Raw genomic sequence first — 17,232 nt, forward strand, 5'->3', positions numbered from 1 at the left:
TCAATAAAACTAAAAATGTATAAAAAGAAATAAAAATGAAATAAAAATTCAATTAAAATTAAAAACAATATTCGAATTCCCGTTTAAGAATATCTAAATAATTGTAAATTAAATAAAAATCTTTATAGTACATACTCAGTACTTTTAATGAATACAGAATTCTACTTTTTCCAACAAACGAATAATAACAAACAAATTTTGACAGACATAGCTGCCAAAGAAATTGTAATGTGATAGTTAAAGAAAAGGAAAGAAACAACAATACTCAAAGTTTCATGGTTTTACAGCTTTCCAATTTTATCCCAGAAGATTCTTGTAAAACACTGTGCACAAGTGGGTACCGTGCTCCACACACATCCAACTCGAGGGGAAGGTGATCGTATTCACAATTGCTGGAGGAACAACAGCCTCCTCTATTCCGTATCTCCTCTCGTACGTAACGTATGTATATGTATTGCAAAATATATATTAAGGCCAGACCATTCACACAAGAGGACAGTTCAATCCGTCCTTCTTAAAGGCTAAGGTACTCACTTTCTCTCTCTCTCTCTCACACACACACACACACACGCACACACACAGACACACAAATATACTCTCTCTTTTTCTCGCATCGCTAATCCCCCTAAGTTTTTCTCTGCTCGTTCTTTCGTTTACAAATCGACGGTATGCAAGTACGTAAAGATCGACTATACCTCGCTTCGCTGCTGAATGGATTTACATCGCTAACCTCGCGTGAATTCGCGCCCTGATCGAAACAGTTTTTTTCTCGTTTAGAGAAATTATATTTCTGATATGCGAACGGAAGCGCAACGAGGGTGAAAAAGTGATCGATATGCTTCTCGAGATATGATGCGCTTGATATTCATTTTACCTTTGCAATTGTCTCGATGAAATTCGAATTTCGCGTGTACGCGGAACAGTGTCTCAGAATGACCGCCGGTGTCTCGAAATGGCTGTTTACACTTACTCTATTAAATTCGGTCGATTTTATTTTTTATTTTTTTGTTCTTTTCTTTCTGTTTGTTTCAAAGACAACGCGTTTCATTTTGCGATTTTATTAGTACTCACGTTCTGGCGTTGATTGATGGTGAAAGCTAATTATCATTCGAGTCTCACGATGATCGAACTAAGCGACTTGTGAATAGAAGTATATTTACACACTTTCGGGATCGCCGCGTCGACGGGTAAACGATTCGATGGAATAATTTACAGCACACTCTCTCGTTTCGGATTGTTTCGACAAAGCACAAATATACATTCCCCCATTTACGCGTTTGATATTAACAATAACATCGCGACCGAAAATAAAAATAATAATTGATGACACAAAGGTAATTCTAGAAATCATTGTTACTGTAAATTATGTGTCCTCTTCTTTAAATTGATCAGCGAAATTTTGTTGCGGTCGTTGGATCAGATCGAAGTGAAAAATTTGTTTATTCTTCGGTGTGTTCTCTTATATTTTGTCTTCATTTCTTTTTTTTTAATAAAGATCCGAAGAAGATGATCACAGCGATCCAGAAGAGAAATCATTTGTGTCATCGAAACATGGAAGGCCGATCTCGATCGTTTGATTTTCCTGTTGCGTTATTTATAACTTACACTCTATTACATATGTATACATATTATATAACCGTTGTAAACACCTACAGTCAACAATCCAATAGTTTCAATAATATCATTTCATTCTATTTCGTATTTTACACAATCTACACATAAATGTATTCTCGTGTCCATTGTTATTAAATACCGCATCATCTCTTCACCTAGTTCTCATAGGTTCACTCATTCATCATACAGACGATACACTCGCAGCTGGGCTTAGAATTTCGTACAAGTATAACTGTTTAACTTATTCGGGATGGAGGATCCTTCTTCGAGTTCATATTTCGCAAACGATTAAGATATGTTAAATATTAAATTACAGATTTCTTTAGTCATTTGGAATAGTGATTTTTCAACTTTTCATGTTTCAAAATTTCATATTTTTAGAATTCTTTGTTTTATAGTTTCAAATACTTTTCTTGAGCTTCCGATTTCCAAATTATTCATTTTCCTACTTTTAAATGTCTGAAGCACTCATGTGCATAGTTTTCATTTCCGTAACTCACTATTAACTCTCTAAGCGTCTACTGCTCTAGTTTCGAATTTTCAAGTGTCCAGTTTGCTAGTTCTCAGTTTCCTAGGTATCTATGTTTTTAGAATCCAATTTCTCAACTATTACATTTTCTAGTTTGTAATTTCCCAACAGTACATATCTCTAGTTCCTACTTTTTCAAATGTCCATTTTTCCTTAGATCCTAATTTTTTAAGTGTTAAGTTTTGCAAGTTTTAAGCTTTTTAGTTTTATTTTTATTTTCCAATTTCTTTAAATCGTTCGACTTCCTAAATATCGAAAATTAGAATTTACTTTTCTTCTCAACGCCAATGTTTGTCACTAATTAAAGAATTCGAATTGTTTTTTTTCTATTAGGATTCCATATCGAACAAGTTAAATCGAAGTTTCTTCAAGCTGGAGTTACTTACACCTCGGGCATTAATTAAATAAAACTCTTCTATGATCTAGTCGCTTTATGCATACAAAATATTTAAGTACACCGCCAGTTTAGTTGTCATCTTGCCATTCGCGATGCAACTAGCATCGAACGTTATTGTTAACATTACATTTATTGACCTGAATATTCATAGCCGCACTTGACAGGACTTACGTGTGCAACGCTGTCGCAAGTGTTCGTGATTGAACATTCGAAGCGTTCAGAAATCAGTCAATGACACTTGAAGCAAGACGAAACGTGACAAAAGATAAAATATACATTACATCTGCTAAATAAACATCTTCCCCAAATTTATACATATTTGGCACGTTCTTTCGATTAGGTGAACCGAGCAATCCCTCACTTCTATTTAATTTTCCTCATTTGCAAAGTATTTCATACGAAAATTTTACAAATTGTTCAACTTCAACAATTCGACAAGTTTTACATCTACAGTATCAAATACGTCGATAGTTCGAAATTGTACAATTTAAAAAATTTGGAATTAAGTCAATAAAAAAAGCTTTTGCTTCTACTGAAATCAATGAAGAACATTCTATAGCAACGAGCAAAATAAATTCTTCCATTTGCATTACACAGAAGTATAAAAAATATTACCTTATTGCTGAATTCTTTTTCTGTATTATTTCGAAGTATAAAGATCTAAGTGTGCATGGAAAATTTAATGGTTCATTAATTGGTGAATGATGGAAGCGAACAAACAAGATCATGATATATTCCATGTCAGTAGGAGCATGTTCCAGAGTAGATACAAAGTACAAGAAATATTAGTAGCATCAATTCGAAATTAATTAATTTTATTCAACTTATTGATCTACATACTCCAATGAGTATTCCAATTAATTTTTAAACACAATCAAAACAAGAAACACGTCGTTTTCTAAAATCCAAGTGACGCAACCAACATTTCCAATACGCCAATGATACAAATCGGCTAACTAAACAAAATCTTATCAACAATTGAATGCACCAATTGAAACATAATTCGATATCTACGAAACTCAAGTTAAGAATGAAAACTTACACAAAAGACGACAGAAATAATCTACGATTGCTCGCACCTTTCACACGCACGAATCGCGCGTACGTGTTCGACAATACTTGCTTATCTTTATCGCGACTCGCGAGATCGCTACTCGATATTCACGTCGCGACACTGTCTTTTCTTGCTACGAAGAACAACGGGAATACGTTTACTCGGTACAGCTTTTCGCTTCTCATTTCGATGATTCGTTTTTATTTTTCTTTTTCCCTTTTCTTCATATTTCACTTTTGCAATCTAAGCTACTTAAGGGGGTGGAAGCTCGTCATACAAACAACGCGGCACTCTCTGCGCATGCATACCGATTACGAGACAGTATCGAAAGCACGGTTACAAGTTTTCGCCTTTCGCTCACGCGACGACTTTAATTAACGACTTTGTGCTTGTTCGCGCGCGATTACGGTTCCATTCACAGGGTGTCCCGTTCGAATCATTGCACGCTATTGTTCTTCGAACTATTCATTATTTCAAAAAATGAATGCTTATGTATTATACGGGCTACCATTGTTTTTACGAAATAATATATTAATAATAATAGTAATAATAATAATGAAATATTAATACTGTATTATAATATTGAATAAATACTAATCCAGATCTATCCTAAATGACTGACCAACAGGATCTTCAATTAGGAAACAAAGGTGATATAATACATAAGTACTAAAAAATCCTCCAATTAAAACTTACCGTATTTCAGAAGGGCTATCTTAGTAAACCTTGTCTAGGAAGATGTCTGTAAAATTATATGATGTCGAATTTATAAACCTATGATACAGTTGTTTTTGAAGAACATTAGAGTAATTTATTGTCATTCATAGGTTATATTCGTTGAACGCCTTGAAATTGTTCTATATTTTATGTATTTTCGAAAGAACAACCCTGAACATTAACACTAAGTTTATTATAGGGTCTCTTCTATACTTCTTAGAAACATTAATGCTCGTTTGTTTAGATCTTCGAAATTAGGGATTCAAAAACATACCATTAGGATACATATTCTCCTAATTGCATCAATCAAAATCGATATAAACGTGTACCAAGTAATGTTTGCAGAATTCAATATACGTTAAATTGAAGCGTTCTGTAAACCTAGAGTTAATGCATCGATTAATTCTACCCCTAAACAGCAGTTTCACAAACACGAATGTTTCACAACACTAATTAACAGACGTCCATGTCAGTAAATATTAAGTCATTCACACATGTTGAAGGACCTTCAAAAATTTATTAAAAATTTCAGACTTCAAACTCATAAAGACTTGACTAAACACTTATTAAAAACTTTCAAAGTTTTCAAAGAATGTTAGGTTTATAAATTCGCTCTTTAGAACGGGTTAAACACTTACGAAAGTGAAAACATATACAGTAAACTCCTCCATAACGCAGTTAAAATGCTGTTGAAAAATAACTAGAAAGGTGACAAAATAATTCAAACAGAGGAATAAGACGAACCTGTAAACGTAAAATCCCTATAATGCGGAATTTTTTAATCGCGTTATAGGAGAGCCTACTATAGTTTCATTTGAAAAAACCAACATTATCTTGAAATTTCAGACGTAAATTCATCTAGATAAAACTTTTTGGCCATTATAAAATTAGTCTGTAAAAACATGGTCAGCTTTATTTGGAACATTTTTCGAAATAATGAATAGTTTGGAAGGTAATTATGTGTGAAGATTCAAATGGGACACCTTGTGTGTTAGGGGGGTTGGGAACGAGGGTGTTCAGGTGAACGACGCGATCTTCGGGGGAGGTATGAGAGGGGGCTGGGCAAAACGCGTCTGCGCGACGAATGAATAATTATGCTTCTTCGTGGGACTGCGTTTATCGTTATCGTTACAACCGGCTCGATTGCGATTTGCATAATACACGCTGGCTGACTGGCCGGAATTCGGGATGAGCTCCTTCTTACCTCCAACTCGGATTATCAATTTTACGCTCCGACGATTTGTTTCGTTTTTGTTTAATTTCGGTTTCATCATTAACCCGTTGCCTGGGGATGTTGAAATAGATTAGTGGCGAGAATTTTGAGCCGGAGTTAATAAATATGAATGTTATGGATTCGGATGGAGTTCGATGTATAGCTTCGAACAAATACTATTCTGTGGTTATGAATATTTAAAGTTTATAGTTGACACATATATTTATGGTGACAATAGAATTCATTTCTTTGCTGGGAAGTTATTTGAAATTGTTGAAACTTTTGAAACCGAAGTATGCACTATTCAAAAAAGTAATTCTTGTAGAAGTAGTTACTAAAGAATTGATCGATTAATTAAATCTGTACGATGATTATGTTCGATTGATCCAACATGTTCTGAGATTTATATCTAATTGTGAATTTAAAACATTTCAATTTTTTACTTCATGTCTTTGTCGTAAGTACTTGGATGTGTTGAAAGCAACACAATATTGTTTAAAAATGTTCTTTACAGGAGTTGCATTATTCTGTAGAGACCAGAATATAGTGACAATACTTTTAACGAGATAAGAAGAACAACTTTGTTTTGAGTTTAGTCTTACTTTTCAATTAATTTAGCTTTAGATTTATGTAATCTGAAAGTAGGCTTTTCGAACGTGTTTGTTTCGATTTCGATACACTCAGTCCGTTTCTTCCACCTTTTTTTCCATTACAAATCTAATGATCGTTTCAGACTTGTGTACTCCTTAATATTCCTTAAAGATGATAAATTATATAATTACCTATAATTGATCAGGGATATGTATGGATTCGCGTAATCTGCTAAAGGTAATCAGTTCGTTACCTTCTCATTCGCGTAGCGTAACAAACAAGATAAAATTTATTTTCCCTCGATGATATCTACATCACATTTTAGTGGAATTAAAACTTGTTTTTTATATGTGTACTGTTTGTATTACAAGAAAAATAAAATTGTTTAAGTGTTTCTGTAATTTGCAGCATAATTCGAAAGAAAAATGTAACATTCAACAATCCAATACTTGAAAATGAAATATGAAATTGTAACAATATAAAAGAATGTAAAATAAATTATAATCAGGTAATTGCGCGAAGAATGTTTTATGAAGTGCAAATTAGAATTAAGTATTTCCTGACTAAATTTCTTATTGTTTCTTATTGAACATAATACGTGGTGTATTATGGGATATTTCAGTTATTACTTTCCCAGCAGAATTTTATGCATCAAGCCTTAACAAATTTAAAGCTTTGTGTAATGTTCTTCTGCTCCGAAAACTTCAGCATTTTCTCTCGACAGTCCGCCAAATTTATTCGTAACCACCGTCACATAGTACGGACAACCACGATTTCGTATTTCGTGAAAAGAGAATCAAATTAATTTAGGGCGCTGCTGTTTAATGTTGTAACTTATGTGACGTACAGGAAATTGAGATAATTACTTTTTATATTTTTTCAATATTCCATGAAGAGAGTATACTGTATTCAATAAAATATTTTTAATTCAAAGCTCTGGAATGGTGGACAGTGAACTTGTTAATAATGTTAAATATGCATTGTAGATGGGGAATGAATTCTCTGTAATATTTCATTTCGAGAAGTCAATCGTTAAAGTGTAGGTTCTTCTTTTTCCATTTTATTCGATAAAAACGATAATCTGGAACAGTATATTGTGTGTTCATTGTTAAAAAAAATTGTTGATATGTTGTGTCTATGTTATAATCGTTTTAAAATAAACATTTCTTTGTATAAAAGAAATTTGTATAAGTGATATGACATTTTACAATTTTTCTACTGTACTCTTCATATTCAATCATTTAGAGTTAATTAATTATTAAAGTTTGTATCAATGGAAATTGATTATTTATAAACATTTCATTATCTTTACATAATACTTTACGTAATAGTCAGTTTTTGACACGTTGTATTGGTATTGTTAATGTTTACCGACAAACCTTCTTTTACAGGAAAAAAGGAGAAATTTCAAAAAATGATATGCATTTTATTACACAGTATTCCAAAACATAACTGCAACATAGACTATCTCACACAAAATGATGCGTACAACGATTCAGTAAATTTCACGAGCAGTAGAGGTGACGCGAGATACATCAAAATATTGACTATCCATTCTACTAATAATTCACATTGTAAAATGAAGTTTAAACAAGAGTGTTACCAATACACTCAAATTGCTTCATATAATACGAAAGCAATAACTAGGCTGCGTATCTTTATGTAATGTCCATCTTCATACATTATTATCAAAGAACCTGATTAAAGAAAAAACTCATTGTCTACAATTTTGTAGACAATTCATCGAAAGCTATTACATCAAGAAATTGATATCGAATACAAATATTTGTTAACGATTCGGTATTGCACTTTATACGTTACGAGTTGACACACATATTTTCCTACATTTCGCAAATTTATATATCCCATAAACGTATAAAGATCGCAGTCTAGTAATAACTCCAACCTAAAATTCAAGGACCACGTTTAGAGTATAATTTTCGCCAATGATCGTAATAATACGTTGCACCCACTAATACAAACGAAAGAAAAAAATAAGAACAAGGAAGCCAGCTGGGAGTCGAGACGAGTATAAAAAGATGGAGGAAGAAGAGAGGAAAGGGAAGAACCGAGAACCGGGATTTAATAATTCTATCATCGTAACAGATCAGATAATCGACGGGTGGTATTGCAGCGAGACGGTTAGAAAGAAAAGGAAAGACAGAGACAAAACGGGAGAGTGAGAGAGTGAGAAATGGAAAGAGGTGGAGAGACCGCGAACGAACATGCAGTGCTAACGAGATATCTCGTTAAGCCTAGACGGACAATCGCGCTGCCGGAGCTGTTCAACATGACGAGATCCGCGACGATCTTCGTTTCCCGCTGTTATGCCCGTCCCGATATTCGTTAGAATATTAATTTTCGCTCGGGAAACCCCTCGCGCGGCTGATTTACCCCTTCGATAAGTGAAATCGGATGAGGGAAAGCCGAACGCGTGTAATGCTCGCGGTGATTCGGTTTGCACAGGAAATACGATGAATTGAAAAGTAATATGTATATGCAGTCAGCAACGAAAGTATTCGAAATTTATGCACGCTTAGACACAATAAATGTTTCATAATTTGTATGCATATTGTTAAATGTTTTTTCAATTTTGTTGCATATATGTGCCACGAATGCAATGTGTTTGAATAAATAACAATGTACAGTGTGCAATTTTGTTAATGATAATATTTTTTACCACAATGTTGAAGTATTTATTCAGCTTTTTTGTGGTACTTCTCATGCAAGCTGTATTATCCCTTTGAGAGGTAACGACGATTTCGTGCTTCGATATTTAAAATCGAAAGGTGCAAATGAATAATTTAATGATTTGAATAATGGAAGATTCATATGTGATTTTCTTCTTCTCTGGTATTTAAGACTTCGATATATTCATATCATAATTCAGCTCTTTATGGGAAAAGTTTTCAGAAGCTTGAAAACTTCTCGTCCAGAAAAGATTTATACTCTTGTAAGTACTTTTGTGTTCCGTTGATTCCATTGCGGGGATATTTATCAATGTACCTCGTAATTTTTTTAATGTGATTTTATGAAATTCTATTTTCAGTTTTATTGGAATGAAACAAATTGTTAAACGAATCGAAATGCTTTATAGGATTGTAAAAGTGTATAGAAAATATTCTTTTTGAAAGAAAATTTGGTTTTCGAAAGTTTTACTATAAACGTGGTCGGAGTTGACAGTTGATTTTATTGAAAAATGTTCAAAGTGTGAAAAGTTGAACTATAACCTTTCATAATCTTGATTTGAATTACTCATTCAGATAATATTTTTAGTTTAAACACTTACGATAGGTAACTTAAGATGAATGACATTAATATTGGAAAAAATAGATAATGCTTTATATATTTATCTATGATATAACTTTTACGTAAACGTATTATGAAAAAGCTGTCGACAGTATACATAAATAAATTACAATATCCAGAAATGTTTGTCAATTTAAAATAACTATATTATTCTAATTATTCTTTAAACCTAGACTATTACTGTTCATAAAATGTGAAACATAAATTTCCTTCTCATACTTAATAAGTGACATACTTTTATTAACACCTTCTAATTCGTTTTAACGAGTAAGTTAAATGTACCAATAACTAATCAATTAAAGTGTTGTAAATATAAATATTCAATATTTAATGTACAATATTTAATATAAATATTTATATTAATGTTTATATTTTACATTTACATTTGTAATATAAATATACTATACTCATAGCCATGACTACATAGTCATTCGTACTTTTACTTTACCACAGATGTACGAAGTTTGGCATCTCGATTCCCTGAATACATTCGAAAGCACTTTCAAAAGTTTCTGCTATTCTCATTCTTTTGTCAAATGCAAGTGGTGCTACATTAAAGTGGAGACCTGTCCACACAGGTCAGGTAAATTACCGAGTAACAGGTGGATGGTGGAATTGCTGTAACGAGACGCGTCTTCTTAATTGGCGGAAAAAGTGCTTACTCCGGCAACAAGAAGGATTTCAATTCATTATTATTTAGCCACCGTATATGTATGTGTATATATGTGTATGGAGAATTTATAGCACATCCCACTTATAAATTCATTGCACTTAGCGCAACGAAGATACTTGTAAATTATTAAATTATTCCATGAGCCTTTTTTTTTGCTGAAGTTTTCGTTTAGTTTGCAATTATATTTGTACTTACGAATGGACCAATTTGTTTTGTTGTATATTTGGATAAAGAATATCTAACGACCGTATGGTTTACAATAATTATATCAGCCGTAATTAGATAAAGTATCAAATATTTCAAGTAGTAGAAATTAAGATGGAGCAAATATAATTGCGTTGTTGGTTACTTTAAATAAAATAAAATCTTTTGCTGTAAGAAAGAACGAAATTCTGTAGAAATTTTTGTATTACTTCTTCCATATTTACTAAATATAATATTTACTAACATATTTTCAAATTAAATTAAATTACTTACCGTCAAAATTCTTCGAACCGAACCAATTGGGATCGAATCTCTTTCAGGAATACGTTCGCAGATGTGGTAGAGTATCATCGATGGAATGGTGCGACAGAATAAAAATATTAGTGATCAGTGGACTTCGGATGTCCAGCGACCTCCAGTTTACGAAATAAATTTCAAAGTATCGATATTAGATACATAATTACTTTTTTTACAAAGAACGTTAATACATTCAAAACAATATTAACTCTTTACAATCGAAGACTAAGATATATTTAGTGAAACGTCATTACTGTATACAATTAAACTGCGTATGTTTATGCAATTATCAGTTTCAATAATTATATTTCTCACAGACATTATCCGACAGAAACTTAAATTCTTAATAAGAGGTAAATTTCATGAAATGTTGCAACGCTGCGATCATCATAACTTATAAAATAATTACTACAAATCCATAAACATTCATGTCTCAACTATTATAACATCATAATATTTCGATACGTTACAACAAACTGTATTAAAAAATATCATCATCAAAATATGACACCTTGTTAATTAATAGTTAATTATTAAACACTAATTGTTTAATAATTAATGATAGTAATTAATTAACTCCACATCTCTCAATCTGCGCCCAAAAGTAGAACGATCCACGTCATATATTCTTGCAAAGACTGTAAAGAGTTAAAAATTTAATCAATGTATAACAAAATCACGTAACGAATTATTTATATCGAAATTACGGAACGAATTCGTGAACACCCGTAATCCAGTGATCAGCGTGTTTCTCGATCGAATGAAATTGGTTCCTCTCCTGTCCTGGTGGACTGCTTAACGCAGACGAAAGCGATCCATGATTATCGAGATGATAGAATCGAAAGAAAGAGACCGAATCGTTGACCGCCGTTGTTGAATTGAACGCGTTGCTTCTTCCCTCTACTATAGATGAACATTGTTTACGTGAGAGCGAACAGGTGGCAAGATGCTATCAGAAGGATACAGGTGGCGGGCGGTAGGATCTCGTCGGAGGACGCGGATATGGCGTCGCCGTCGAAGAACGGCTCCAGGGTCGAGCCCGTTTCCCGCAGGGAGCCCTGGTACACGTGATTCAGTCTGTGATCGCGATCGCCAATCGAGTCGCTGAGATCGTCCTCCCCGCGCCGATCACCGACTTTCTTCGAGTGCTCCGGCAGGTCTATGTCTAAACACACGAATCGATGGAGCATGCAATTAGTAATGAATGTGCATTCTTTTAGCACTAACCGTACAGGCAATTTGTATATGAATCGCTCAGTAGCTAATACGGTTAAGTCCATTCTTTGATATCTTCTTATTTTTGTAAATTTTCATGGAATAAATAATATTCTTTTTAGTTATTAAAGGAACTACTCGTTTTTTCGGTTTTTCTAGATCAGAAAGCCCTTCTTTTTATAACTTCTGAACATGTTATATAATCATTTCAGAAGCCAAAACATTAATTTTCTCAATTTTTCCTATTCTTATCGTAAACAGTCGAATAATTGATTACAAAAGAAACGTAAATACGTTTGACGATAAATTTTTCTTAGCGGAGATAAAAACGGAAGGAAAGACAAAAATTGGAAAATTTATTAGTCGGGTAATATAAGAAATGAAGTTAAATGAAATTAAAGTTAATAACTGGTCATTTGCCTGGTTCGCGGTACGGTTATTGTTAAAATATTTATTACTTTTTCAGAAATGAAAATATTAGATCTTTCCATAAATAATTACGGTTTTTCGATAGATCCTTCATTTTTGAAAAACAAGGTACAGAACACTTTTTAAAATCTGAAATATATTTTCCTCGTTGAATCTATAAATGATGATTATTAATTATTATTTATTTAATCTATAGATAGTGAAGAAGAGTGTAGTTTAGATTATAAAATATTTTGCTTATCTTAATTCTTTAATACCTAAAAGGAACTGAGTTTTCTTGTGAAATACAAAAATTGTGTAATTTGGATATAAGTATATTTTTTCTATATTTATTTTCAAGTGTCTGATTAATTTTATGTAAATAGTATCTGTATCACCGTCCTTTTGATTCTCGAAACTACAGCCTATACGAAATATTGTTTAATAGGTTAGTAAACCGCATTAATCTTAATACAATATCAATAAGTAAGTGATAGTTTCAATTGAAATTGATCGACATTAATTATTGAGTGAATTGAGTAATTGCCTACTGGATTGATAGAGCTCGTTTCCTGGCTTAACTGGCTGAAACCGAAGCGCTTTTAGTAACTGGTTATCTAACTATTGGATATCCGATCACTTCGGTTGACTGATACATGTCGATCTGCCACCGAATGTAAACTAACTTCTTGTTCATTGGCCGTTGGCCTCTTCTGAATTGCTTGTTTGTGATTTTCTCACAGAGACGATTCTCATAAATATTTATAAATAAATAAAATTCCTGTGCATGAGAACAGGGGATTAACGTAGCTAAATAATAAGGCAAGAAAATATTTTAAATTATATTATAAATTATTCATTATAAACTGTAAACCTATTATAAGTTTTTACAATATTAAAAATTGAACAATAGGTAGGTATTTATACACGTGATCGATAGGTTTCGAAATTCAACGTTATCGAAAGAATTATTTCTTCCCCTTTTTATATTTCCTTTCACATGTATTATTAATTTTTGTTTCGTCAGCATACACATCTTGCTACATTCTCTATAATTTCTTGTTTAGAATGTATATATTTAAATTTCCTTTGTTTACAGTTGCTAATAAGCTTAGTCACTGATATGACCTTAACCTTATATACGGTGTGTCCACGCTTATCTTAGGGTAACAAATGAGTATCTTTTAAAATATTGAAGATACTTTAATTGCAGATACTGTAATTAATAGAAGATACTAATAGAAGATACATTAATTCATATTCGTTTATGAATTTCTCAAACTATTCACTTAGGAGATATGACGGTTACTTTCGTTTAACTTTAAATAAATTCGAAAAATGATATAATAGAATAATATTGCAAGCTTCTTGTTAATTCGATTTTTTACTGCAGTTGAATACAAATTTAACAATCTGCAAACCATAAATACTTGACTCTAAACGGGTTTCGAGATATTCCACGCAAAAGTTTACAAATAAAACGAAACTGGCTTCAATAGGAATATCGATGACGGTCAAGTAAATTTCCATTTTTATGAATAGAATTTAGAGAAACCAATATCGGATAAAATTCACTTTTTCTCGTAGGAAATTATTGGGTTTAACACACTGACGGATTAAAAGAAAAATCCAACTCTATTCAATTCGATTATGCTTCATATTCTACAATTTTTTAAACATCCTCAAATGTTGCAAATCTTTAAATATATACGGTCGAGCAATAAGAATAAACAATTAAGGAATAGAAGTAACAAGGAGAACAAATTTAGCACTCGATATGCAACATTAGTAAAAAATTAATAAAATCCACACTATGGTATGTATCATCGTTTTAAAATTATTAAAATGTTTTTAATTATTCGTGAATAAAGGAAACGTTTATTTTCACTTCACCGACGTTTTTACACGGGGAAACAAGTGATAACGGATATGATTCTTTTCGGATGCCTAATCCTTTGATATCAGAGGTCTTGAACAGTTTCACGCTCGACGTCACGCTGTGCAGGCGCGGGCTGTATCGGCAGGAAAGAGGAGGCAAAGAATTCCGCTCTTTGACGAGGAATTCCTATAGTGAATTCAATTTATACATGCATCGACGTGTACACCGCTAGCGCCGCTCTTCCGCGTAACGCGCCGCAGCAACAGCTTATTCTGGGGGATGTTTCCTATGCCCCCTGGTTTCATAAAAATACTTCGGTTTCCACAAACCCGAGCCACATATTAAAAACATTTTTACGATTTTCATCTTGCGCACTTTGAATTCTTCGATCGCGCGATTAACACGCCCCTTCAAGGATATTTGTTCGATTAAAATACATATTTCTTGTGAAGGGAAATGTTCAGTATGAATTACTGTGAAAAAATCGGTGAACGAATGTGTTTGGTTTCTGAGAAAACGGAATTTCAAAATTTGACTGCATTGAGGAATTTCTTTGGAATTGTTTTCTCTTTGGGCTGTTAAATTTAGTCTGGTAGTACTTTGTATTGAAGTGTTTGTGTGATTTCGTTAGTCCGTTTTTGTGGAGAAATTGTGACAAATTATGTTTTGTTATGGGGTTCTACTTGTGTAACTGTTTTGGACAATTTTTAATTAAAAATTAGTAGAAATTAATGATATAATCGAAGCGTAATTGAACGGTAAGTATTTTGAAAATAAAAACGCTCATGAGGATCACTTGATTAATTACATAATTTTAATGTTTGTATCGATATAAATAATTATGTATTAATATTAAAAGGAATTTAATTGTTTATAGATGTATAAATTTGTATGCATTACTCGTTAGAAGACTGTACGCTTTAATAAATTTTAATACCTCATTAAGAGTTCTATCAAGTTTTATTTAAAATGAATGAAAGTCTCGCATTAAACGAAAGGAAATGTATACAATAAGAAGTTCATTAATACATATACGAAGTATTTGAGTAGTTTCAGCTGTAGGAAATTATGTCAACACTAATAAATTACGATTTTTTATAATATAAAGAAGTATACAAATTTCATCCATGAAACAGCCATGTGTCATAAATAATACAAATATGTATAAAAGTGTCCTCAATTCGAACAACGTGCGCTGCATCATTTACGAGATGATAAATTAGAGAGTTCGCGTAATAAAGGTATTCTAGGTATGTCTAATCTATATCTTTTTAATGAAATGATTTTCTTTTTCGGAATCTATATCAGGCAACTGAACAATTTGATCAAGCCATCCGAAGAAATTGTCCGATGCTTCAGTAAAAAAAAGGTGGAAAGAAGGGGGAAAAACGAGAGGAAGTGTAATCTTCCATCGTGATAACGCAAGGGCCATGTGTTGCAAAATTGACACTCCAGAAATTGGAAAAGGCGAAATGGGAGGTTTCGTCCCTCCCGGCGTACTCTGTCGATATTGTTCTCTCGAATTACTACATCCGCGGCGTAATTCACCGAAATTACAAAAATACAAGAGCAAACAAGTCCGCCTGTTCCGTTCTTCTTTTATGTATAATATGTATCGTGAATCTAAATAAAAGATCGAGACTGGAAAATAACATGACAATTATTACATCAATAATTGTCATTGAACTGTTAGTATTTGTACACTGAAAGAAATTTACAACTCTTTAGTTTTTAAGTATCAATTATGTATTTTGGTTTAACATTTAGGACAATTGAATGTTTTTTGTTACCTGGTCATGGAACTGGCAAACGAATGGCCAACAAATGCATGCTTCCAGCTAATTCACCATTGACTTCTATTTAAACTTAAATTACTAAATTGCAATTATAATGCTGCCAACGCAGGTATAAATTAAATAAGTTCAATCCAATGTAATAAACTACATTTTAATTAAGCTTACATAATTTGTTACTTCTATAATCATTCAGTAATTATCTAAAAAAAGAATTTGAACAAAAGCAGACAAATATAAGACTAAAAAAAGAAAGGAGTTATAAAAAAGAGAGTTATCAAACTCCTGTTCCCATTCGGGAAATATCAGTATAAAATGATTAGAACACAAATCAATTAAAGTTCGCGTATCAAAATCACTTTACATTGCTACATTCTCTACGGAGAAACTATTAGAACGAGTCAAACTTGACCCAGTAACGTCGAACCGATGGTTAAAGGGAATCGGAAGAATCCTCATTACGAGGAAACGAGTCCCGACCCAATATTATTTCCAATTACACCTACCGGTCGTCCCTGCCTATGCGAAAAACGAACGCAGGAAAAGGAGAGAGCGGAAGAAAGAAACACGAAAGAAAAAGGAAAGAAACAAAACGTTCATTTAACAGTGGTTCTTAATCGGTGTTCCATGAGTTTGTTACACGTGTTTCGCAGGTGTCGTGATAGGTTACGAAAGAAGTGAGAGTGTGATTCGTTATATCGACATTTCCCGTGTTTTTAAACGTGTAGTAGGAAAAATCAGCTACCTTGCAGGTAAATAAACTTAACAATTTACTATAATCACAATTTTCTAAACAAAAGATTCAATGATTACACATAGATTTATTTGTCATTGCACTCGAAAGGCCTCTTTAAGGGCACTTTTCTTACTAGTCAAATAACTGACTACAAAATAAAGGTAAACAAATTAGATGATAAATCTTTTTAGCGAAAACCCAAACGGAATTAAAGACAACAATTGAAAAACTGATTAATTCAACAATATAGGAATTGATATAAACTTAAATGTACGAAGGAAAATGCAGAATATTAAATCCGATCATTCGGGCCGGTTCCTGATACGGTTAGTGTTAAAATCTCTCAGCGCGAAGGGTTAAAGGTCGAACGCGATTCGAAGATTAAGAACCGCTGGTTCATCTGGAGGCGCCATGATGCCGAAAAATTCCTTCTCGCAACGAGCGTACCCATAAGAACGTAATCAGCAGTAACGAGCAATTTGTAGGACGGGTTCAATTTATTGCGTGTACAGTTCCGTGATCGGGGGGCGTCGGTTCTGGGCAGATGTTGCGGAAGAACGGGAGGACGAGGGTTAAAAAGAAACTGATTCGCGCGTGAACCAG

General features: G+C 32.9%; 1 protein-coding gene across 1 annotated transcript in view; it reads right to left on the bottom strand.

The window, feature by feature from the left end:
• Positions 1-9,053: 9,053 nt before the first annotated feature.
• LOC116431668 (lachesin) overlaps positions 9,054-17,232 on the bottom strand; it is a 139,372-nt gene continuing 131,193 nt past the window's right edge. Inside the window, exon 8 of the mRNA XM_031987426.2 lies at positions 9,054-11,763. Coding sequence (XP_031843286.1) covers positions 11,519-11,763 — 245 coding nt within the window. The 3' untranslated portion in view covers positions 9,054-11,518. The remainder of the gene's footprint in view (positions 11,764-17,232) is intronic.

Source organism: Nomia melanderi, chromosome 6, assembly GCF_051020985.1.
Source record: "Nomia melanderi isolate GNS246 chromosome 6, iyNomMela1, whole genome shotgun sequence".
Taxonomy (NCBI): domain Eukaryota; kingdom Metazoa; phylum Arthropoda; class Insecta; order Hymenoptera; family Halictidae; genus Nomia; species Nomia melanderi.